Here is a 26,599-nt window from a genome sequence, read left to right as displayed (position 1 = left end):
CGTTGCTTGTGCTTTGGGTGTTAAGTTTAGGAAGCTACCACCTATTACATAGTCTTGAAGATGTTTGCCTTTATTTTCTTCTAGGAGTTCTATGGTACTGGCTCTTATATTTAGGTCTTTGATACAGTTTGAGTCAGTTTTTGTTAGAGTATCAGGTAAGGGTCCTCTTTCATTCTTTTGGCTATTGATATCCAGTTCTCCCTTGCTCATTTATTGAAAAGACTATTCTGTCTAGGTCAGTGGATTTGGGGGCCTTGTCAAAGATCAGTTGACCATAGATTTTGGTGATCTATCTCCACACTCTTGATTAGTTTCCCTTAGTCAGTACATCTATCTTTGTGCTAGTACCATGTTGTTTTGACCACTGTGGCTTTGTAATAAATAAGCTCTGAAATTATGACATGTTAGTCCTCCTACTTTCTTCATTTTTAGGATATTTTTAGCGATTCGAGGTCTCTTTCCCTTCCAAATAAACTTGATAACTAGCTTTTCCACGTCTTAAAAGTAGGTTGTTGGCATGTTGAAATAAATTTAGATTTGAAATGCTAGTGATCAGTAAAAGGGAGAGGTAAGGGGTATGGTGTGTATGAATTTTTTTCTGTTGTCTTTTTATTTCTTTTTCTGAATTGATGCAAATGTTCTAAGAAATGATCATGATGATGAATATGCAACTATGTGATGATATTGTGAATTACTGATTATATATGTAGAATGGAATGATCATATGTTAAGAATGTTTGTGTTTGTTTGTTGTTGTTTTAATTTAAAAAATTAATTTAAAAAGTAGATTGTTGGAATTTTAATTGATATTACATTGAATCTGTAGATCAATTTGGATAGAACTGACATCTTGACTACATTTAGCTTTCCTATCCATGAGCAGAGAATGCCTTTCCACCTATTTAGATATTCTTTGATTTCTTTTAGCAATGTTTTATAGTTTTCTATGTATAAGCCCTTTACATCCCTGGTTAAGTTTATTCCAAGATACTTGATTCTTTTAGTTGCTATTTTGAATGGAAATTCTCCTTAATTGTCTCTTCAGTTAGGTCATTGCTTATATATAGAAACATTACTAATTTTTGTATGTTAATCTTATATCCCACCACTTTGCTGAATTTGTTATTAGTTTAAGAAGTTTTGTTATAGATTTCTTAGGATTTTCCAAGTATAGTATCATGTCATCTGCAAATAATGAAAGTTTTACTTCTTCCTTCCTGACTTGGATGCCTTTTATTTCTTTTTCCTGCCTTATTACTCTAGCTAGAACTTCTAGTACAATGTTGAATAATAGTGGTAACAATTAACCTTGTTCTCTCGTTCCTGATTTTAGGAAAAGCCTTTCAAGTCTCTTGCCATTGAGCACAATGCTGGCTATGGGTTTATGCCCCCTTTGTCATATTGAGGAAGTTTCCTTCAATTGCTACCTTTTGAAGTGTTTTTGTCAAAAAAGGATGTTGAATTTTGTCTAATGCTTTTTCAACATCAATCTAGATAATCGTGTGATTTTTCCCTTTCAATTTGTTAATGTGCTCTATTACATTGATTGATTTTCTTGTGTTGTACCACCCTTGCATTCCTGGTATAAACCCCAGTTGGTCATGGTGTATAATTCTTTTAATGTGTGTTGAATTTGATTTTCTGGTATTTTGTTGAGAATTTTTGTATCTATTTCATTAGGGAGATTGGCCTATAGTTTTCCTTTCTTGTAGCATCTTTACTTGGTTTTTGTATTAGAGTGATGTTAGCGTCATAAAATAAGTTTGGTAGTGTATTTTTTCCTCAATTTTTTGGAAAAGTTTGAGCAGGATTTGTGTTACTTCTTTTTGGAATGTTTGATAAAATTCCCCTGTGAAGCCATCTGTCCCTGGGCTTTTCATTGTAGGAAGATTTTTGATGACTGATTGAATCTCTTTACTTGTGATTGGTTTGTTGAGATCTTCTTTTTCTTCTCGAGTCAATGTAGGTTATTCATGTGTTTCTAGGAATTTGTCCATTTTATCTAAGTTGTCTAGTTTGTTGGTGGTTAGTTGTTCATAGTATCCTCTTAATGACTTTTTTTCCTTCATGGTCCCTGTTACTGACCCCCCTCTCATTTCCAATTTGTTGTATCTTCTTTCTTTTTTTCTTCTGTGAGCCTAGCTGGGGGGGGGGTCCATCAATTTTATTTATTTTCTAAAAAAAAACAACTTTTGGTTTTATTGAATCTTTCTATTGTGTTTTTGTTCTCCAATTCATTTATTTTTGCTTTAATCTTTTTTTTTTCTTTCTTTTATTTGCTCTGGGGTTAGTTGCTCTTCTTTCTATAGTTCCCTCAGGTGAGCGGTTAAGGCCTTGATTTTTGCCCTTTCTTCTTTTTTTAATATAGGCATTTACAGCAATAAATTTCCCTCCTAGCACTGTATTTGCTGCATAAGTTCTGAAATGTTGTATTTTCATTTTTATTCATCTCCAGATATTTACCGATTTCTCTAGCAGTTTCTTCTTTGACCCACTGATTGTTTAGGAGTGTATTATTTAATCTCCATTTATTTGTGAAAATTGTTTCTTTGGTGGTTATTGATTTCAGCTTCTTTCTGTTGACATCAGAGGAGTGCTTTGAATAATTTCAGTCTTTTTAAATGTCTAAAGACCTGTTTTGTTCCCCTGTATATGATCTATTTAGGAGAACATTCCATGAACACTAGAGAAAACTGTGTATCCTGGTGTTTTGAGGATTTAATGATTTATATATCTTGGTTAGGTCTAATTTACTTATCAGATTGTTTAACTTCTCTATTTCCTGTGTTATCTTCTGTCTTGTTCTGTCTATTGAGGAGAATGGTATATTGAAATCTCCCACTATTATTGTTGAAACGCCTATTGATCCCTTCAGTTTTGCCAATGTTTGCCTCGTGTACTTTGGAGCTCCTTGATTGGGAGCATAAACATATATGATTGTTATTTCTTCTTGGTGAATTGTCCCTTTTATTAATATGTAGTGTCCTTCCTTGTCTCTTATGATGTCTCTACATTTAAAGTTATTTTGTCTTATATCAGTATAGCTACTCCTGTTTTCTTTTGGTTATTGCTTGCATGGAGTATTTTTTCCATCCTTTCACATCAATCTATTTGTATCCTTAGGTCTAAGATAAGTCTCTTGTAGCAGGATATAGATGGATCATATTTCTTAATCCATTCTACCAATCTGTATCTTTTAATTGGTGAGTTTAGTCCGTTAACTTTCAAAGTTATTACTGTAAAGACATTTCTTGAATCTACCATCTTATCCTTTGGTTTTTATTTGTCATATCTCTATCTTATTTTCTCCCTTTACTGGTATGCTTCAATTCTATGCCCTCCTTCAGACCTCCCTCTCCTGTCCTTTCTTTTTCAGCAGACAAAACTCCCTTTAGTATTTCTTATAGGGCCAGTCTCTTGTTGACAAATTTTCTCAGCCTTTTTTTGTCTGTAAAAGTTTTAATCTGTCCTTCACATTTGAAGAACAACTTGGCTAGATAAAGAATTCTTGCCTGGAAGTCTTTCTTCTTCAGGATCTTTAATATATCATACCACAGCCTTCTCGCCTCCATAATGCCTTTTGAGTAGTCCAAACACTTATGAGGTTTCCCATGTATGTTGTGTCACTTTTCTCTTACTGTTTCCAGGACTTTCTGCTTCTCTTCAAATTTTAACAGACTGATTAATATGTGTCTTAGAGTGGGTCTATTTGAATTTATTCCATTTGTATTCATTGGGTTTCTTTAATTTGCATATTTATGCCTTTTATAAAGATTGGGAAGTTTTCCCCCATTTTCTCCTCAACTAATCTTCTTAGCCCTTTTCTCTTCTCAGTCTGAGACACCAGTGATTCTTATATTTGTATGCTTTGTTTTGTCCATTATTTCCCTGAGATACAATTGAAATTTTACATCTTTTTTTTTTTTTTTGCTCTTTGTTCTTTAGTGCATTCAAATTTGTTTGTCTTGTCCTCTAGTTTGCTTATTCTTTTTTTCTGCCTCTTCAAATCTGCTGTTTTGTGTCACTAGTATATTTGTAATTTGGTCTGAAGTATCTTTCATTTCTCTGATATCTGATATTTTTCTACTTATTCTTCCAAATTCTTTAGGCTCTTCTAGTGTCTTCCTGATATCCTTTATGTCATTAGCCAACCCATTGAATTTATTTAGGAATTTTATGAACATCTTTAATTAGTTGTTCCAAAGTCTGTGTCTCCTCTGGTGTTTTACTTTGGCCGTTTGCCTGGGCCATATCTGCCTGCATCTTCATATGCTCTGTGATTTTCTGATGGCTTTGAGACATTTGATTATCTTGATAAGGTTATTTTGAAAATTGATTTCCCTCTAAGGTTTTGTATTTCCTTGGGTTTCCATGGAAGGTCTCCTTTTGTACTTGGTTGGTCAGTAATTCCTTGCTAAACTAAGGCCTGAACCTCATGCTGGGAATGCACCTCTACTTGAGGATCTCTTTGAAGCTAGACAGAGAGGCAGTTTGCCAGACTGCACTTTCTGTTCCTTCCCAGTAGATGGTGCTCTTTGGCTCTTCTTCCCCTCAGGCCCATGTCTCCCTGACTGCAGCAGCTGGGTGAGCTGGATGGAGACCTAGTGCAATTCCAGCCAGGTCCACTGGTCCCAGTGTGTGTTGAAAGCCACCAGTCCTGGGCCTGGGGGTGGGCAGTGTGCACCTCAGAAGATTGTGTTTGTGGGCCTGATGTGACTGGTGGCCCCCAGGACTCCATTTGGAATGACCTTCAGCTGTGGGACTTGGGTGTGTTAGCTGCCACTGTCCACAGGCAACCAGGAAATGCCTGCTGGATAGGTGGGGTACAGGATGTGGGGGTGGAACACATCACAGGGCATGGGGGGCAGCTTGAGGGATGGTACGCAGAGGGGGCAGGGTGAGGGGGAATGAGGTCCTGGCTTCATGGGGTGTGGGTGCGTGGGACAGAGCTCAGGAGCAGGACGGGGCATTGGGGGAGCTATTTGTTTATAAGCTGGGTCTACCAATGGCACTGATCAGCCTACCTATTTTCATAAAGCACATTTATTTCTGCCCATCAGCAGGTGAGGTTTGTGTTGCTGTGTTCTGGATTCTTCTAATCCCTGTCCCACTAGTTTATTTGTTATCTTTCCTCAGAGAGCCTTTTCATAAGCTGCTGGCCCAAGGCCTTATCAAGGGACAGACATTCCGCCTACCGTCTGGACAGTATCTGCAGAGAGAGGAAGTAGATCTCACAGGTAAGAGGATTACTTTGGAATGTCCCATTAGTCCCAATCAGGTACACAGATACTCACAGAGAACCAAGGCCAGCCCCAAGAGCAGTCAAACAACCAGGCTTATGCCACAAGGCCGTGACTAGGTAGAGAATCCCAGAGAGGGGCAGGTTGACCTTGTAATCTCTAAATTTCAGTTTGCTCTGGGCTGTGCCTTCTGAAGTTTCCTACTGGGAATAGCTGTCTGCTCCTAAGCCCCAATCCCAATAGACCCAAGTGTCAGTTCAGCTTCTGGCAGTGTTTTCATTTGTAGGTAACATCACCTCAGGGTATCACTTCCTGTCCACCCATCTCAGGGGCAAAGCCTCAGACCCAAGAGACACCGTCCTAAGACTGGAGTGCTCTCAGTGTCCTCCCAGCCCCATCATTCCCACCCCACCCCCACCGACCCCCATGTCTGAAGGCCACACTGCTTACTCCTGCACTGACCCCACCCCCAGCAGCCCCTTTATTACTTCCCTAGCAGAATACCTCTCCCTGATTTCCCTGAGCTTCCCTCTTCTACCAGCTCCCCCCATGCCTTTCTCTCTTGGCTCTGTGCTTTCACCCTACCTTACAGATTATTCTTCTTGCCAGATCTTTAGGTGGCATGTAAAGGGTATATAATGTGTGCACAGCACACAAATGAAATAAATGACATATCTGTAAATAGGAGAGGGAGAGGTAGATAGAGGCAGCTTTGACAAGCCCCCAGCACTCCTGCCATTAAATCTTTAAAAAACCCATGCATAATGGATGGAATTAGGTAAATCCAACAACTCCTTAGATAGTAGGCAGCCTCCCAAACCAAACACTAGAGAGAGGCTTTAGGTGGTAATGGTCTATGGAATAACCTACTTAAATCAATAATACATCAGGGTTTGAAATGATTAGAGTGGTCCGTGGGACAAAAAATGCAGGAGAAATAGAATTTGGCTTCTTCAGCACAGGGCAGAGGGGAGAGGAGCTCAATTGAGGGCCATGTGAATTGTAGTCGTTAGTGAGGTACTCTGTGTTATGAGCAGGGCTGCTATGTATCGCTGTGCGGTTTGTACACGGCACAAAGGAACCCAACCAAGAGTGTGAGCAGGGCCTAAAATCCAGCCACTTGCCAAACTATACACCTCAGGGCCACATCTGCCGAGAGAGGGAAACTTGTTCTAATTTCTCAACTTCTCTACCCAGAAAGATGCCTTTTTCCAGAGGCATAAAAGTGCTACAAAGGCTAGCTGCGGCCTAGGGTAGGGCGTGGGGAGTAGGGGAGACAGTGGTTCTGTGAGTTTCACCATAACCTGGAGAAAACATCTTCCTGAACTTCCTTTCCTCGTCCGTTTGCTCTGATGCCATGAGGCCAGGCAGTCTTCCGAATATGTTCTTACTTCCCTCATAGACTTGCCCACTGGGTGGGAATTCTTTGATCAGCACAGGCAGGATCCATCCACTTAATTATTGTACTTCTCATGAATTATGGAATTGGCTTTTGGGTACGTACATCAATCTCTTGGGGGGCAGGGGTGTGTCAGTTGCTGTTAGACTCAGGAGTTATTTGGCTAGAAGGAACAGAAATTAACCCAAAGTCAGGTTTACCACAATGATAGTAGGGCACCCAAGCCTCTACTATTCCAAGCCCAGTTGCAGGAAATACAATGAGTAGGAGGTTCCCAGGCCATTCCGTTCTCCTCCCTTTCTCAAATCTCTAGTCCCTCATTCTGCTCCACTCTGCTCTTCACTCTGCTCTCCTTCCGCTGCCAGATTTGAATTCTGTTCTCCCCTGATTTCAGTTTACAAAGTAACCTTGGGTGGCCACAATGCCAAGTCTTGCCACAATTCCTCAGGAACTTATGGTTCTGGTGTCCAATTTCAGCAAAGTCATTTTTCTGTTGCTTACTTAAAATTACTAAGAAGGGAACTTGGCCTTGTCAGGTACCCTCCACTCATCTATCCACTCTGGCTTGGCAAGGTCACCCCATTTAAGGAAGACCATTTTTTTAGATCCCCTCCATTTGGGGTGGGGGCACTTGCAAAGAACAGAATGGGAAGAAAAAGATGTACATTAAGTGAATTACTGAGATTCTTCAAATGGACATTTTTAATTGCTCACCAGTATTTTCTTTTGTAATGTGCTTATATGGAGCCAAATTCAGGATCATGCATAACATACCCATATATATTACTTTTGTTTCTAGGACCTGTTCCCATACATGCAAAAACAAAAGAGAAGTTAGAAGTGACATGGGAAAAGATGAGTAAGTCCAAACACAATGGGGTTGACCCTGAGAAAGTTGTAGAGCAATATGGGATCGACACAGTTCGGCTCTACATCCTTTTTGCTGCCCCTCCTGAGAAGGATATCTTGTGGGATGTGAAGAGTAAGTCACCTTCCTGCTTCCTGCCTCCTTCCTTTATAATCTACTGGGGGCCCAGAGGAATGGGGGGGAGGAAATGTCTTTGTCAAAGACCGGTTGTAGAGAATTCTAGGAATCATACCATGAAGCAAGTAGTAATTCGTACAACATCCTGTATTGTCCTCAGACCAGTGTTCTCGTGCGTTAGCAAGCCTCAGAATCACCTGGGAGCTTGTTGCGAATGCAGATTCCCAGTCCTCATCCTGGACCTACTGACAGACTCTCCAGGAAGCAGTCCGAGGAATCCAACTTTTCACAAGTTCTGTGGCGATTCTGTTGCACGTTGTACGAGGACCACAATTTTGGTGCTGTTTCCTTGGAATGTGGCTTCCATGCTATTCCTAGGCCTTGTGATCCAAAGAGGCTAGTCCCCTTTTGATCTACCTAGAAAGTTTTTTTTCTAGAACGTGTCATCCTCCCTCACCAGTCTAGAAAACTCCGATGAGACCTAATGTTACCTGGGACCCTTTAGTCATCCCACAGCAGCCTCCAGAGCCCTCTTGAGAGAGAGTTGTCTCTCCAAAGTTGTTTAGATCTAAAATGATGGAAGGTAAAATAATCTTGGAATTTGTATATTCTGGAATAAACCGAGAAACAATCACTCATTTTTCCTTCATATAATCTGCCCCAGTTGTCATGGGAAGAAAATCAGATGCCTGGGATCTTGAGATTTGTGGGAAGTATGTACATTATTTGAGGAATTCACTTTTATCTCGACATACCATTTCTAGTGAGACGTGTGGTCTGGAGCCGTGGTTCATAGACGCCAGTTTAGCACAATCCACATTAAAATCACTGGGAGGGGTAAGGGATGGTTAATGTACAAGTGCAGATTCTGACTCCCACCCTTGACCTGGGGAGCAGGTTCCAGGAGTCTGTTTCTAACAAGCCTCCCAGGGAATCCTGTTATGTATCCCGGGTCGAGAATACCTAGTCTGGTGGCCAGAGAGTAAGAGGACCTGGATTGGTCCTAATTTGGTTGGTCATGGGACCAGAGGACACCCAGGATGCAGCTTTTGAACTTCCTCATAAAATCAAATTACCACCTAGATTAGATGAGCATGTTTGAAATATGTAATGCACCCATATCTCACAAGGACAGGGATTGTGTTAAAGTACCTCATCCGCGTTGTCCAGCAGTGCAGCTCCAAGTGTGGTCCACAGTTTTTACCCATCCACGTGAGATAAGAGACCAGCGCCACACTGTCAACTGTGTCTCCAAGTATACTATCAGTCCTGCTGGCATTTTTTGTCACAGCAAGCTTTCTTAATGAAGAAGGCAGTGTGCTGACATACATCCTACCAAAACTTCACAGCTCACCATGAGCTAGTAACAGTTGGTGGACAGCACTTTGAGTAGTTCTGCAGTCCAGTGCTCTTAATAGCTGGGGTTCAAAGAATGTGATGGCATCGATCCTGGTCTGTCTTTCTAGATCCTGGAAGCTGGGGAAGACCTTCAACCTGTTCTGCCTTTAGGTGGGGCATGGTGAAACATCTTACCAATTCCCCATGCTTTTCTCGGTTAACCAAACCGACATTCTCATGTGCCTTTTCTTTCTCTTTCTCATTCACTGACACTAAACTTAGCTGATGCTCTCCCTGGAGTGCTAAGATGGCAGCAACGTCTGTGGTCCTTGGCAACCCGATTTATTGAGGTCAGGACTTCTGGAAAGGTTCCCAGTCCTCAGCTGCTGAGTAGTAAGGAGAAAGCCGAGGCCAAGAAGCTTTGGGAATACAAGAACTCAGTCATCTCTCAGGTCAGAAACCCTCCGAGTCTGTAACTGAGCTTTCTATGGGTACTCTTGCTTTGTAGTCTGTGTGGCCCTCCCTGCTTTGAGGTGGCCCAAAGCAAACAGTTTGTTCAGATTAGCTCCTTAAAGAGAATAGTATGTTATTGTCTAAATAATTTTAAAAGATTCTTTTTGATAAATAATTCATCTGATTTTTTTAAATCTACAAGTCTGTTATACTAGTGACATTCACCTTTTTAAGAACGTATAATAATCATGTCTTTGAAAGAAGGCATTTAGGAAATCTGAGGTTGTTTGTTAAAGGGTACCTGATACCCAAATTCTCCTTAGGTTGTTTTGTTTGTTTGTTTTAAGATGTATTGATTCAAACTATAAATTCAACTAAGTTCACTTATCTGGACTCCGATAATCGACAGCATTGAAGGAGCAGGTGTCTTCCTCTCTTGTTTGTATAATCTGGAGTGGCCTTGAGTCAGCATGGTTCTCATTTGTTGACACTTCTTAGCTATGTGTCAGTTCTCTGTGCTGTGCCATAGAGAAAATGAGCCCATGGGCTTGAACTTGGTGATCTGAGTGGTGCCTGAACAATTGTTTTCATACCACATATTTTCTCCCTGGATTTGTCAAATTCTTCTCTTCTGTCAGATAATAGAATTGTGTTATTTCAACAAGTTGGAAACTCTTGACATCTTAAAGATGTGCTATTTTTCTGTTTTCTGCCCATGGTCAAAATTGAAACGTACATAAACAGGAAAAATCTCACAAATTGTGTTCATATTCTTTTTTTTCGTGTTCTTATTTTGACCTCACATTTCAAAATGTAAAACTAACCTTATCCCACTTATTAACAGCCAACATCATAACCTAAAGGCACACAATTGAGGGAAAGGCATCTTCACCCCATCTCTGTCTACAGGAACCAGCACTGCCCAGATATGGGGGTAGAGGGACAGCCTTGAATAGTGGAAACAACATTGACTTTGAATTAAAAATCTTTGTGCCGATGAGCCATTACAGTGATTATTTGAGATAGCAAATGCATTTATAAATGTCTTTTATTTCATTCACTTTATTTTCAGTTTTCTTTTTAGTAATCCAATTGTTTATAGAAAGTTTAAAGGAATCTTGAAGAAAGTGAAGCATTCTATTTTTACCAACAGGTGACCACCCATTTCACAGAGGACTTCTCACTGAATGCGGCGATTTCTCAGTTGATGGGATTCAGCAGCACCCTCTCGGTAGGTGGCCTGTCTGTCCTCATTCTCTGGCAGTCAGATGGTGAGGTGGGCTGCTGGGTCCTGGGTCGAGGGCAGAGAGCAGCACCACACAGCGCCATCTCCTCAGTGTGGCTCTGCCATCTTAAAGAAGCATTTTCTTCATAGTTGCAGCCTAGTTTTACTGTAGATGGTTCTTAATTATTGTCTGATCCAAAGCCCCACCCCTTAATTTTGTACTGGGCCCAAGGAAGTTATGTCCAGTTATTAGCAACAAAACCAGGAGCAGACTCAGGGCCCTCTCCTCCAGCCATGGTCTTTTCTTCATGTCCCCACCACCTGATTCCTCGGCGAGTTGTGATACCTCCCTGGCATCATTGACATTTGATATATATTTGAACTGGATGGTTCAGATTTGTTCTCACTGAAAATGAAAATCAGCCTTTTCAGGACAGTGTCATCTTGTTATATGTGACTTCCATTTCCCTTTACCAAAGGAAGGAATTTTAACAAATGGTACCTCGGGCAAGGGGCTAGTTGTTTGGACAACAAACACAAAGCACACATTAAAACTATTAACAAATGCTGTTTAAAATGAATGACTTCGTTTTAAACGACAACAAACTTCTATTAACAGTAGAAGAAATTTACAAAGAAAAAGACATACAGATTTGAGTGCACAAAACTTAACATTTTCAGTGTATTAAAACATACCAAAAAACAAAACAATGACAACAAAAATACCATATTAAAAGATTGATTAAAAGCTGGGGAAAAAACATTTATAGCAAATATGCAAGAGGTTAATATCCTTAATATATAAAGAGCTCTTATGTAGTAATATGAAAATACCTAATGAAAAAATGGGCCAGGGATGCAGAAGTATAATAATTCACAGAAGACGAAATAAAAATGGCCAGTTGGTCAAAGTTGCAGAGACCTTTTTTTTTGGTATGCTGTATGGTGGGGTCACATTTCATCATTTTTCCATGCAAGTATCCCTTTATTGCAGCACTATTTGTTGAATTTGTCTGTTTGTTTTTTATTCATTTGTTTTGCTTATTTGTCTTTGGGGAAGTGCATGCACTGGAATTGAGCCTACATCTCCCACATGGCAGGCAAGAATTCTACCACTGAGCTACCCTTGTACCCTCCAGAGACTTTTTAACACAACTATCACAAAGACAGTGAGGTAGGTTCTTGCACACCCAGTGATGGGGCATGGTTCACATAACCTCTCCAGGAAGCACTCTGACCCTGAGGTCAGTAACCCTGTGATTGCTTATAGCCTTTGGCCTAGGGATGCCCACTGCAGATTATTTGTAATCCTAGAGACTTGATTGGGAGAAGTCGCCTCCAGCGGAGGGCTTGTGAAATGATTTACGTTTTATCAATAAGAAAGAAGTATGCTACCATTAGCATCCTGTCTTCCAGATATACTTAATATCGTAAAATATTCCTGATAGAGTGGTAAGTGAAAAAACCTGATACAAAAGTGTACATGTGATAAAGATCTCAATCTTGAATTTATTTTATGGTATGTGTGTGAGTATGTACACATATTTTTGCATTTTTCTTTTGGAGACTGGGATAAAATACTTTTTTTTTTCTGGGTGGTACAGTTGTGTTTTTGTATTTCCTAAATTTTCTGTGCTGAATGTGTATTTTATTTTAATCAGGGAAAAAACCCAAATGTTATAGAAAAAAAATCTAATTTCTTTTTCCTGGCCCCAATCAGGCTGCTAGTTCTGTTTACAGCCCTTCTGGTAGAGGCTTTCTGTACTTTTTCATGAAGTTATATTCAAATCTCTGAGGCAACTTATACACTTATTAAAAAAAAAATCATGTATAATATTTTTTACATTCTTTTTTTTAATTGCAAAAAATAACCTATATACAAAAAAGCAATAAATTTCAAAGCACAGCACAACAATTAGTGGTAGAACAGATTTCAGAGCTTGGTGTGGGTTATAATTGCACAATTTTCGTTTTTCCTTCGTGCTGCTCCAAGACACTGCAGACTAAAATCAATGTAATGATTCAGCTATACTCATTTGTTAAATACTGACTTCTCTGTTATAACTCCACCTTCTTCTTTGATCTTTCTCTCACTGTTTAGTGGTATTTGGGCTCTGCCTGTTCTAACTTTTTCGTTTTGGAAAGGGCTATTGATAATATGGGATGGGGATTGGAACTAGTTGATATTCTGAAGAGGCTGGCCCTTCTGGGTTTCAGGACTTATCTGGCCTAGGAACATATCTGGAGATTATAGATTTCTGGAAAGTAATCACAGTGCATGCAACCTTTGGAGAATCTCAAATGAAAACCCTCGGTGTTCTTTAGGGTTGGCAGGAATGGTTTTGGTTGAAGTTTGGCAAGTTATGATAGTAGAAATATCTAGCTGAAGTTTGCATAAGAGTAGCCTCCAGAGTAGCCTCTCAACTCTTTTGAACTCTCTCGTTTCACTGATCCCTTATTTGTCACATTTCTTTTCCCCTTTTGTTCAGGAAGGCATTGTCAATCCAACGGTGCCAGGGCCAGGCTCATCCCTGGGAGTCATGTCCCATGTTGCCGGGGAGACTTTCACTCCTTGATGTTATGTCCCACAAAGGCGGTTGGCCTTCTTACACCACTGGTGCTCTTACTTTTAATTTTAACAAACATATAAACTTAATCCAAATTGTTTCTGTTGCAGCATGTTATTAGCATATACTGAGTGCCATGACTGTGTTAGGCAAGTTTTTATCTTGGCTTTCTTGGGGTGCTGTGAGATCTTCTGGCTATACAATATCCTTTTAACCACACTCTTCCTTTGGCCCATCTCCATTCCTGGCCAATCTGTGCACACTCCACCTTATTCCCAGCCGTGCTGTGCACACTCCCCTTCCACCCTGTGGAATTCCATGACTTTCTTGATTCATTTGTCTGTCTCCTCCCAATGGGCTGTAAGCTCCTTGAGGGTCGAGACTGTGCTTTGGGACTATTTATCCCTAAAGTTTGGCATAAGGTAGGTATTCTGTAAATTGAATGGGTATCATTGGGTGAACTCATTAGTCACACCTTGGGAAGAAGCCCTTTGCTTACAGAAACTGGCAGAGCTGCTTAAGAGAAAACCGGCTGCAGATCCCTGCAGATCCAGGGTTCCATGTTACAAAACTTTTGAGTAAGGTCTCTGAGCATTTCTTACTGGGTTATCAGCATACAGGAAACCCAGTTAAGAGTTTAATTCTGAATTAAGACTGACTTGGATTCCAATCCTAGCTCCTTTGTGTGGCGACCACTTGCAGGGACAAATTGACCCTCCCTCTCTGATCCCTCGGTTCTTCATCTGTCAAGTAGAGTAAGAACACCCCTGCCAAGGCAGTGGGGGAAGGAAACAAATTAACATCAGACTGAGGGCGTAGTTGGTACTCAATTAATAGCAATAGATCTGTGGTTGCTGCTGCTGTAGCTATTTTTAATACTTTAGGGAAACATTTTTTGTCCAGAGCAAAATTGGTTAGTAAAGGTTGCTTCCTGCCTCCTTGTGTTTCTGGACTTCAGATACTTTAATGGTCTTTCTTACCCATGCTTACTTTTTACACCTCAGCATTCTTACCTGATTTTTTTTTTATTTCTCAGCAAGCTTCTGAGCAAGTTATTCTCCACAGCCCCAAGTTTGAGGATGCTCTGTGTGCCCTGATGGTGATGGCTGCACCGATGGCCCCTCACATAACCTCAGAGCTCTGGGCAGGTATGTGGGGAGTCCTTGTCTCACCTGTTACTAGGAACCAGAATGTGATCAAGCCTTTTTTTGAACATGATGTGGTTCTAGATGTCCTCAGTCCTAGGGTCTGGTATCTTTAGTCCAGAGCTCTGTACTCAGGGCCCTCTCTGTCCTGTTCTCCAAATGGTGGCAGTCCTTTGGTCTGGTCACCCCCGCTGAAGGGAAGGACACATCACCTTCAGAACAATATGCTCAGACCAATGTAAATATTGATATTGCTACAGAACATTCTTTTTCATAACCCAGACTTCCTCAATCCCTTGGCGTGACCCTATATTATGTTTTTAAGATGGAAAACTCAAGTTTAGTCCTACTCTACTGATGGAGAAAGGGCACCTGAAATTATATTGCAGATCCAAAATTTACTCATTAAGACTGTAATGCAGACCAAAGCTGTTATTCCAGAACCTACAGATTGAAGCAGAGCTTAGTGCCTAAGGCGCTCGTGGGTCCAATGCAGGTGTTTCCACCCCAGTGCTTTAGATATCTTGATTCTGGGGAGCAGGTGAAGAATTTATGTTTTTAACCAGCTGCCAGGTGATACTGATGCACGGGCAGATAAGGAAGCGCTCTCCCCCTGGTAAAGCCAAGCTTTCAGATGAAAGCCTAAGGCAGAGAGGACTTTGCTGAACCAGCTTCGAAAGAACTCCAGACTTCTTTCATACAACAGCCTCTTCCAATTATTTTACAGATCCCATGGCTAATTCCAAAAGGCCATCAATAGAAATAGCCTGTCTGCAGAGCATTTGATCTAGCAATTTCATTTACATAAAAGATCTCTCCTAATTCAGTTTACTGATGAGGTATCACAGAGAAGAAATGCATGTTGAATAACGAGGAGCCCAAGAACTGCAGTGTAAGGTTAGGTAGTGAGAAGAATTTGAGGGTTGTTCAAAATTCCTACCACACAGGTAGTTTTTTTTGTTTCTTGTTTTGTTTTTAACTTTTTCATTCTATAGTATAACATATATACAAAGCAAAGAAATAAAAAAAGCAATAGTTTTCAAAGCACTCGTCAACAAGTAGTTACAGGACAGATCCCCGAGTTTGCCATGGGCTACCGTACGATCCTCTCAGATTTTTCCTCCTAGCTGTTCCAGAATATAAGAGGCTAAAAGGCTTAAATATTTTTTTATCATCACAATCAACTGTTTTTGTGAAAAATAACATATATACAAAAAAGCAATAGATTTCAACACACAGTGCCACAATTAGTTGTAGAACAGATTTCAGAGTTTGACATGGATTATAATTCCACAATTTTAGGTTTTTACTTCTAGTTGCTCTAAGATATTGGAGACTAAAAGAGATATCAATTTAATGATTCAGCATTCATATTCATTTGCTAAATCCTATCTTCGCTGTATAACTCCACCATCATCTTTGATCTTTCCATTCTTCTCTTTAGGGGTTTTGGGTTTATGGCCATTCTAATTTTTTCATATTGGAAGGATCTGTCATTAATATGGGGAAGGGAGATGGAACTATCTGGTATTCCAGAGAGTCTGGGTCCTTTAGGTTATAGAACTTATCTGGACCAGGGACTCATCTGGAGGTTGTAGGTTTCTGGAAAGTTATTCTAATACATTGAACCCTTGTGGAATTTTATATAATGCCCTACGTGTTCTTTAGGATTGGCTGGAATGGTTTTGGTTGGGGGTTGGCAAGTTATGATAGGTAGCAAGGTCTACCTGAAGCTTGCATAAGAGCAACCTCCAGGGTAGCCTCTCAACTCTATTTGAACTCTCTCTGCCACTGATACTTTATTAGTTACACTTCTTTTCCCCCATTTTGGTCAGGATGGAATTGTTGATCCCATGGTGCCAGGGCCAGATTCATCCCTGGGAGTCACTTGAGTAGTTTTATGACTTCAAGGGCCATGGGTAGAAAATGCAGCAGGATTTATGGTTGACAGAGTAATGCCTTTAACTATCACTTATGTCCTTCAAGTATTAAAGATAGTTTTCCTTGTTGATTTAAGGGAATCACTGGAAATTGGGCTCTACATTCTCCCTCACAATTTCTTCATAATTCCTTAGAAGGAAGAGAAGGCTTTAGTTCTTTTTTCTTTTAAGCTAAGATGGAACAATTCTTTTTCCAATGCCTCCTCCCTTTTTTTTATACCATCAGCAGGTGTCTCTGTCAAAAGTGAAGTATTTCTTATTCCCTGAGGAAAAGGAGGACCTATTTAATTACTTTTCATTTTAAAGCCATGAGCTTACCTTGAATCCTTTGTGGTATTTAAAAACTCTTCAGAATGTTCAACCAAATGCTGAAGTTCATGCAATGGGGTGATTTACCAGCCAAATTTTCATTTATATATCATGTCTACAATTATTGGCCTTAAACATCAATCAAAGAAAAGTGGAAACGGCATTGGAAATATTAGCATCAGATGATAATCCCTTATACTGTCTAAATGTGTTAATAGGTCTTTCTCTGAAGTCTCCTATGGATTCATTCCTTTGCTGCTTGCAAGATTGAACCAAAGTCTAGTTTATTTTAGCAGGCAAGACCTTTTTTATAGTTCCCAAAGAGCCTGCCCTATTTGGTGTGCTTTACAGTAGCCTAGTTGAGTAAAAATGTATTTCATTATCTTTTAAGTCATTTTCTGGATCTTTCCAATTTGCCTTTTCTAACCAAATTTTTATTTCCTGACCCCCACGAAAAGTTGGGTTCGTTAGCAGAGATTAAAGAGGCCAAGTTTATATGACCCCAAAACAAATCTGAGTTCTTTAATGAGTTTCTCTCTTTACATTCAGGGATTTAGCAAGCCCTTAATAGTGGCACAGAGATTTGAACATGGCCAAGGCTTAAGTGTACATATTAGTCAGTGGCAGGATCTCACCTCCAGAGGGACTGCGGTTTTAAATGCTAATACAGTGTGACTGATTTAGAAGGAGAAGGAGGAAGAGGGAAATATAAGGACTCTGTGAGAGTTGATCAGGATTCAGAGAGTGAAGGCAAAGGAGCTAAGGAAAGATGGAGAGAACAGGAATAGGTTTTTGGTGTATCTAAAAACCTATTTCCATAAAATTTAAGGGAAACATTTTAAATTATCTTATGTTTTTGCATTGCTTTAGCTAAAGAATCTTTTAGGGAGGCAATTTTGGAATCCAAATTGGGTTTAGAAGCATCCTCATACCCGTTAAAGCAGACCATTTGACAGTCAGAATTTTGTTCCCTGTTTACTCTAGGTAATTTTCAAATTAACAATTTGTGCATCTCAAAAGTTCCCTGAACATCACTATTACTCCAAATTATCTTCGGTGAAATTATACTGGTTAGAAAGTTATACACAGGAGTTAACATGATAGTGAGAAGACATAAATAATGTAGCTGTCCTTCCTGGGAGAGGGACAGTTTTAGACTGAAAAGACTCCATGAGAACTGCCACTCCATGGGTTGGTGCTTATATGAAATTCATGTCTCCGGAGCCTGGTCAAAGGCCAGTCATCACCAATCAGAGGCCAGGCAAAACCTCCTCATTCTGTGCAGAGAAACCCAAAATTAAAGCAGTTCTTAGGAACACAAAAACAAGACTGAGGAAGAAGTCCTTAAAAGGTTTTAAAATAGTGACTCAGGATAAAATTTACCAAAGGGACTCAAGGCTGATAAGAAACCTCCTGGAACTTCTGCTTCCAGGGCTACCTGAGGACAGAATGATGGGTTCTATCCCCGTCCTCTCCTGATAGACTTTTCCTCTTATAGGCAAGACACTAGACATGTAGACAGACAGACAAAAACAGGTGTTAGATGCAAGAAAACAGTTTCACCAAGAACAATACAAATGTGATCAGAAACCAAAAATCCCAAAAGGACCTTGTTCTTAGAAAAATAAATAAAATAGAACACCAAGGGGTGTGAGCTGAGTGAACTCGGATCCTGGTCAAGGGCAGGTAGAGACAAGGGGTCTCAGCTGTGCACACTGTTACTGAATCAGGGGTCCCACTCTAAAGCAGTGAGGGTCTCTGCTGAATCTTGGTGAACCTCCAATTCTATCAGTTCCCTCCAGCCAGACACCACCAGGAACACACCTGTAGTTGACAAGTTGTATTTGGTATTTGTTGCAGTGGAACCATGGGGTTTCTCAATAAGAGGGTGTTTAGAAAGGACATTACGGGATTTGGGCTTTGGTTGGGTTGTTTTGGGGAGAGTCTAAGGAAGTGGGGGTGTGATCTAGAGTGAATGCTGTCAGAAAGTAGGAACGGTTCTGATTGGGTACCTCAATGAATCTTATCTGTAAGTTAAGTACACTGGAGCCAAGATAAAACTCTAATTGGTAAAAAAAAAAAAAAAAAAGTAACAGTCACTGATATTTGCCAAGAGAGGGAGATATTTGGTATTTTATGGGTGGCATGGTGACCTTGATTTTGTCTGGGCTTGAACAAAATTATGAAGTGGGCTTCTTTCGTGTTGTGGTCCCTGTATGGACCTTGTTTGATATTGATGTTCTAGGAGAGCATTTATCTGATGGAAGAATTACATGGCCTGACTGTGAGTACCAAGCACGAGTTTCTAACAAACAAGACCTAGCTATAATTGTCAGACCAGCCCCTGGATGTCAGGAGCTGCTTTTTTGTTTGTTTGTTTCTTTCTTTCTTTCTCATGTATGAACACAGAAGACAAAATAAAAATAAAAATCCCCTTACCCTTAACCTCTAGAGATAAACAGGTAAATGTCAACATCCTGGTACAGATTGATGGTTATAATTACTTACCTATCTAGTTGTTTTTTGTTTTGTTTTCTTTTAGTTGTCATGTCTCTTTATTAAGGTAAAACTTAATATACTGAAAATTCACCTGTTTTAAGTGAATTTTAAGTAAATAATTTAAGTAAAGTTACACAATTGTGCAGCCATCAACATAATCCAGTTTAAAAACATTTCCGTTACCCCAAAAGGTTCCCCCAGGACGTTTGCATTCAGTCCTGTCCCTGCTCCCAGCCCCTGGCACTACTGATCTGCTTTCTGTCTCCATAGTTTTGCCTTTTCCAGAAATTTTATTTAAATGGAAACATGCAATGTGTAGTCTTTTCCATCTGGCTGATTTCACTGAGCTTAATGTTTTTGAGATTCTTCCATGTTGTGTTTGTCCCAATAGTTTCTTTTTATTGCTCATCTAGTTGTTTTATTATTATTCTAGAGGACATCTTATAACCTGATTTACTCACTTTAAATATCCCATGAAGATATTTCTTGGTCATTAAATATTCTTCAATGACACCATTTTTAATGACTATAATATTTCATTGTTTGGATTTAACCATACTGCTATTGTTGGACATTTCAACTGTTTACAATAACATTAAAAAAAAAAACTGCCTTGCTAATATTTTGTTCACATTGAAAATCACTTCCTTAAAATACATATCTAAGTGTTATTGCTTAGTCTGAAGAGAAACGAAATACATTAAGTCTTTTGAGGCACATACCCAATCAAGTTCCAGAAATTCCCTGGGTCTTTTGCAGATATTCTTCAACAGCCTAGAACACCTGACATGATTTCAGGTGTTGTGTGTGAATTTTTTAATCCTTTTGTGATAAACTCACCCTGCCTGCTGGGGAAACCCAACCTCTGAAATCCTGAGGGATTGTTTGTACCTCTGTGGCTGGAAGGATGGATGTCAGGGGACATGCACACCTTCTGCGCCCAAAGCAGATACAGAAAGAAGTCTTAGAGTTGCCCGAGCCCAGGGCCCTGGCATCAGGTGTTCTCCTGCACGGGCAGACTTACACACTCAGGTCAGCGTGTGCAGCCACAGTTTTTTGTTGAGGTAGTAGTTTTATTTTAAAAAAAAAATTATTTACATATGTACAGCATAACATTTCCCATGCTAATCATTTTAAAGTATACAATTCAGTGGTGTTAACCACATTCACAAGGGTATGCTACCATCACCACCTTCCATGACCAAAAGTTTCCATTACTCCAAACAGAGACTCTGTACTCATTAAACATTAACTCCCCATTCTGCACCCCCACCCCACCCCGGTACCCATAATCTTCTTTCAGTCACTGTGATTTTGCATAGTCTGCTTATTTCAAATAAGTGACATCATACAATATTAGTCCTTTTGTGTCTGGCCTATTGCAGTCAACATAATGTCTTCAAGGTCATGATCTCATTCCTTTACAGCTGGATGATATTCCATTGTATGTATTTTATTTACCCATTCATCTGTTGATGGACACTTGGGTTGTTTCCACATTTTGGCTGTTGAAATAATGCTGTGATAAACACTGGTGTGCAAATATCTGTTTGAGTCCCTGTTTTCAATCCTTGTTGGCTGAGCGGCAGTTTGACCATTGTTGCTTCACACAGGTTTAGGTTGGTAATCCAGGGCTAGCAAAAAGTCAGCCCTAATTCTGGCTTAGTAATGAGCTATAAACATGTTTAACAGCTGCATTAATTGTCCATAATTAAACTTTCATAAACAATCCTTTCATAGATATTTCTGTCCATAAATCTTTTGTTTCCACTTGAAGTTATTTCCATGAAGTGGAGAAAATACAAATATATTTAAGATTCTTGATATATATTGCCAAGTTATTTTCCTGAAAAGTTACCCCAGTTTCTACTCTAGGGCCTGTTTTTTAACTGTTGGTTCTATTTCACTAATTTCATTACTGAGTTTTTAACAACAGTTTTAATAGCTGTTAGGGCTAGCCTCCCTCCATTTCTTTTTCATAATTATTTTCTCACCTGTTTATTCTTCTCAGTGGTATAATTTGATTAAGTTCTCCCAAAATCTCTTAGAGATTTTGATAGAAATTTGTTTAAACCTAGAATTAATTTGAGAAAGTTTCATGTCTTTATCATATCTAGGCTTTCATCCAAGAGCATTGCCTGTCTCCTCCATTTATTCAAGTCCTCCATTATGCTCTCAGTCAAGGTTTCTATTTTCTTCATGCAGGTCCTATGAATTTCTTAGTAAGAGTATCCTCAAGTATTTTATTTATTTTATTTCATTTCATTTCTTAATTTTTTTTCTTGTTCTTGTGACTGGTGTTAGAAAGAACACCATACCTGAAAGAGAATAAATGCTCACCCAATTGTGGAGAAGAAAAGAATTTATTCATGATCTTGGGAGAACAGGTACCTAGCTGAAAAATGGTGGCTGCCCCTCCCCTGTTTCTCTGCTGATTGAATACCCCAGAGGTTATAGCCTATCCAGATAGTCTAGCTAATTCAAATTTCCCACGAAAGGTTCCCACTTTTGATTAAGCTTTACATTTCAATGACCATTACTTATTTAAATTTTGTTTCTCCGTATTTGGCACCAATTGTAGGCTTATGTCTGACGCACTCTCCTTCCCTGCATGCAAGACCGGTTTGAGCGGTCCTGCAGCTGTTTCCTTGGCCATCTTGTGTGAAAGCTAAACTTAATTTTCTTACACAAGAGACTTTTTCTGTTACATTTTCTGATTAGTAATGGCTGGCATATAATAAATATTTGTATTTATTCTCTTCTCCAGTTTTCTATCCACCTCTCTTACTCTATTTTAATGAGTTCTCTTGGATTTTCTAGGACTCTGTGAACAGCAAATAATGATTACATTTCTCCTTTCTATGTCCTGGTGTTATGCAAAGTTATACCCTGGTGTCTGTTTTCTTTGTTGTGCTGCTTAGAAAACCCTACACGGTGGTAAAGGACAGTGGCAACAGGTTACCTTGTCTCAGTCCAGATTTAAATGAAACTAGCACTTTCCTGTTGGGTTTGATGTGGGCTGTTGGTTTAGAATAGATGTTTCCTGTCGTGTTAAGGCAGCAGAGTTCTATCCTTATTTATCAGAACTCATTAGGAATGGGAGTTATATTTTCCTTAATGGCCATTGCTTGAGGTGATGTATCATCTGCTTTTAATTTTTCCCCTTTGCTCTTTTTATATGATTTATGCCCAGTTAATTGGTTAATATTAAGCTGTTCGCCCAGTTAATACTAAGAAATTCTTCTTGATCATTCTGTGGTAGACTTTTGTTTTTTCACATGGGCAGGCACCGGGAATTGAACCTGGGTCTCTGGCATGGCTGGCCAGAACTCTTTCTGGTGAGCCAGTGTGGCCCGCTCTGTGTGGTAGACTTTTGATATACTGATAAATTCCATTTGAACATAAAATGTTCCATTTGCTAGCATTTTACTTAGAATTTCACAATAATTAAATGAGACTAGTTCTTTCTCAGTATGCATTGTCAGATTTGGAAATCAGCGTTTTGCTGACTTCACGAAGTGAACTGGGTTGCTTCTATCTTTTGTTGTGCTTTAGAACAGACTGTAAAGGACAGGACTTTCACCCATTCTTTGCTGATCGGATGCAGCGCCCTTTGGGGAGAGCGGTGTTTTAGGCCCTGCCGAGCTGCAGCCATATTATATTGTTATGTAGTTTTTATTACCTCCTTAGGCAGGATGCGATGGCTCTTTCATTTAGCAGTGGTGATCATATTAAGTCTTTCAAATAGTGCATTGTTAATTCTTTCTTAGTCTTCTTATGCTATAAAGCAATACTGATGGTAATTTGTAATTAACCCACTCATTCTCATCCTAGAATGGCTCATCCTTTTTGTCTTCTTTCTTTGCGCCACATTATCTGTCTGCTTCCTTCATTTCCATTCTCACAGGAGGGACTGATATAAGTGGTTTTCAGAAACTCCTACATGGCCCTCCAAGACTCAGCAGCTGGAAGACAGGGACGGGAGTCTTCTGTCTCCATGATAATTCAGAAATTATTGCCCAGAGTCCCCCAGGGAAGCAGATTTTCATGGCAGAGATTCTCCCCAGAGAGCAACAGAATTAAAATCTGCCTTCTAGGAAAGATTTGAAATCCTGTTGGCAAAATGGCCATTATTGCCTTCAATAAATGAAAAGAAACATTTCAGAGAGGACAGCACTTGGAGCCTTGCAGTACTCTTATCAGTCACTTACTGGATAAGTGAAGACCTTTCTTGGCAGTTTGAAGGCTTTAGCAGGATGAGGAAATCTTTTTCCTTCCTGAAGCCTCTGATCTGAGAAGGTAAAGACAGCACATCTGAATTTACAAAGTTATGTTTTATTTATTTACCATAATAGAGTATCGTCCTCTCCAGATGAGAATATTAATTGCTCGCTTAGGGAAATGTTATGTATTTGGAGTCACTGACATTCTCTCCAGACAAGGGCACAAGATTTCTTTTGTTGATGATGAGTAAAAAAGCAGAAAATCACCAAATAGGCAGCTACATGGTACTCTTTTTGAAATGCAATTTCATCATCAAAAAGACCTTTCTAACACAAAAACTTGGGTGAATCTCAAGGGACTTATGCTGAGTGGAAAAAGCCAATCTCAAAAGTTTATATACTGTATGATTCCATTTATATGACTTTCTTGAAATAAAATTTTAGACATGGAGAGCAGATTAGTGGTTGCCACAGATTAGGGACTGAGGGGCAGGGGTCCATAAAGATACTGTGCAAGAGAGCTTTGGGGTGATAGAACATTTCTGTATCTTGACTCTGATAGTAACATGAAGCTACATATGCACACAAATTAGTGCTTATAAAGCTGGTGAAATCCGAATAAACTCTGGATGATAATGTCAATTTCCTGGTTTTGTTATTGTACTGGTGTCCATGTAAGATGTTACCTTTGGAGAGGCCAGGCGAATGGTACGCAGGACCTCCCTGTATTATTTCTTTACAACTTCCTGTGGTTCTATAATTCAAAACTAAAAGTTGTGCTTGTTTGTTTTTTAATGGTCTTTCTAAACCCAAGTCCTGAGTGTTGAGATTCTTGCTCTGGGACATAGTAGACCATATAAGAGGAAGAAAGAGAAAAAAGGATTTCTAGTTGAAAAAGGTTTTAATGGACACACATACACTCCAAAAAGAAAAAAAACTACTTGACCAAATCCAGACATTTGTCCCATGAGTGTTTGGGGCACCCATGCTTCCTGCAGTCTTTTAGAACAGCGTCAAGTCCACAGGGGCCCTCAGACAGGAGCCAGGGGTGGGCCCTAAGTGCCCAGAGAGTAACATCGCTTCCACACAGGCCCAGCTTTGGAAGAAAGTGCTGAGAGCCAACTGCAGACAGTAACTCCAACCTCCAGTGTGCCTCTCTGGGCTTCTTAAAGCAAAGCAAAGGGGGTGCAAGGGTAGTTCAGTGGTAGAATTCTCGCCTGCCATTCAGGAGACCTGGGTTCAATTCCCAGTCCATGTGCTTCCCAAACAAACAAACAAAAATTCAACAAATGGTGCTGCAAAATGGGATGCTCACATGGAAAAATAATGAAATGTGACCCCGCCATACAGCGTACAAAAAAAAAAATAATAAGTTAGAATCAATAATAAAAAGCAACTTTTGTGGTTTTTTTAAAAAGCAAAATTAATTTTTTAAATTGAAAAACTTTTCTGTATGCAGATTGTAAAACATCCAGCCATCATGAACTAGGTAACCTAAGTGCAGTTCCGCCTCTGTGCTTACGCTGCTCCCCTGCCCTGCCCCAGCTCCCCCATCTAGGTCACTTTCCCTGCAAACCACTGCCACCGGTTTTGCATTTAATCTTCCAGAAGAACTTGATGTATGTATGTGAAAGTGTTTATCTTTTTTTATACAAATGTTGGTGTTTTATGCAATTTTTTTCTCTCTTGGTATACTTTAGGGTAGTTCTATACCAGCACTTAGAGACTACCCCATTCTCTTTTAACAGAATGTGGTGTCCCACTGTGTGAATGTTCCATAATTTATTCCATCGATAGCATTGGATGATTTCCTGCCTCCTGCTGTTTTTTTCTGCTGCTTTGAGACTAATCTCTTGTCCAAAATATAAATCATGTAAAACATGGGGATGAGAACTTCTTCTAAACCATTTAAATGGAACATTTCTGGTTATTTCTGGCCAGTTTTATAGTTCTACAGTGACCTTTCTTTCCTGATTTTTGCATCAAACTTCTAACTAATGTGATCTCCATGTTCCATCAGTATTTGATTCTTTTTTTCTTTTTGAGATTTGCAGTGATTATGATTTTTTGAAAAATGTTTTTATTGAGATATTTTTATATACCATACAATCCATCCAAAGTATACAATCAGTGGCTCACAATATCATCACATAGTTGTGTATTCATCACCGTAATCATTTTTAGAACATTTTCATCACTTCAGAAAAAGAAATAAAAAGAGAAAAGAAAAATATATACATCCCATAGCCCTTACCCCTCACTCTCATTGACCACTAATATTGCAATCTATGCATTTTTAACCCCTTGTCCCCCTCCCCAACCCCCCAATTATTATTTATTTATTTTTTTTGTCTTTATTTATTTATTTATTTTACTCATCTGTCCATGCCCTGGATAAAGGGAGCATCAGCCACAAGGTTTTCAGTTACACTGTCCCTATATAGTTATATAGTCATCTTCAAGAATCAAGGCTACTGAAATGCAGTTCAACTGTTTCAGGTACTTCCCTCTAGCCACTCCAGTATACCATAAACTTAAAAGGGATATCTATATAATGCATCAGAATAACCTCCAGTATAACCTTTTGATTCTGTTTGAAATCTCTCATCCACTGACACTTTTTTTTTTCTCATTTCTCTCTTCCCCCTTTTGGTCAAGAAGACTTTCTCAATCCCATGATGCTGGGTCCCGGCTCATCCCCGGGAGTCCTATGTTGCCTGGGAGATTTACACCCCTGGAACTCACGTCCCACATAAGGACTAGGGCAGTGAATTCACATGCCAAGTTGGCTTAGAGAGAGAGAGGCCACATCTGAGCAACAAAAGAGGTTCTCTGGGGGTGACTCAGGCATAATTATCAGTAGGCTTATCTTCTCCTTTGCAGGAATAAGTTTCATGGAGGTGAGCCCCAAGATCAAAGTCTCAGCCTATTGAATTGATTGTCCCCACTGCTTGTGAGAATATTCCCCAAATGTGCAAGTTGAATATTTCCTCCTTTCTCCCAAGTGCCCCAAGGGGACTTTGCAAGTATTTTTTTATTCTCTGACTATGTTACTCTGGACTGTATTGGGGCATCACACTAACCTGTGCACTCCTTGTTCAAGTTTCTATGTAATTATGGTGTTCGAATAAACTGACCATACAAGTTAAATTAGGTGATGTGCTACCAAAAATAAACATCTCTTTCTTTGGTCTCAAATAGAAGTTGAAATTTTGAAATATAAACCATATAATCCTTTACCCTGTATTCTGATTTGCTTTAGTCCTATCGATCAGC

General features: G+C 39.5%; 1 protein-coding gene across 5 annotated transcripts in view; it reads left to right on the top strand.

Annotated features, from left to right (window-relative positions):
- LARS2 (leucyl-tRNA synthetase 2, mitochondrial) overlaps positions 1-26,599 on the top strand; it is a 200,267-nt gene that overhangs the window by 154,327 nt on the left and 19,341 nt on the right. For 4 of the 5 annotated variants that reach the window (XM_077129574.1, XM_077129571.1, XM_077129573.1 and 1 more), the window contains 5 exons: positions 5,137-5,237; positions 7,439-7,621; positions 9,245-9,414; positions 10,569-10,646; positions 14,244-14,355. In XM_077129574.1, the coding sequence (XP_076985689.1) occupies positions 5,137-5,237; positions 7,439-7,621; positions 9,245-9,414; positions 10,569-10,646; positions 14,244-14,355 (644 nt within the window). The remainder of the gene's footprint in view (positions 1-5,136; positions 5,238-7,438; positions 7,622-9,244; positions 9,415-10,568; positions 10,647-14,243; positions 14,356-26,599) is intronic. The other variant, XM_077129575.1, reaches the window with a different exon arrangement.

The sequence above is a fragment of the Tamandua tetradactyla genome, chromosome 15 (assembly GCF_023851605.1).
Source record: "Tamandua tetradactyla isolate mTamTet1 chromosome 15, mTamTet1.pri, whole genome shotgun sequence".
Taxonomy (NCBI): Eukaryota; Metazoa; Chordata; class Mammalia; order Pilosa; family Myrmecophagidae; genus Tamandua; species Tamandua tetradactyla.
The sequence above is the reverse complement of the archived record's forward strand: the minus strand, read 5'-3'. Positions and strand labels throughout refer to the sequence as shown.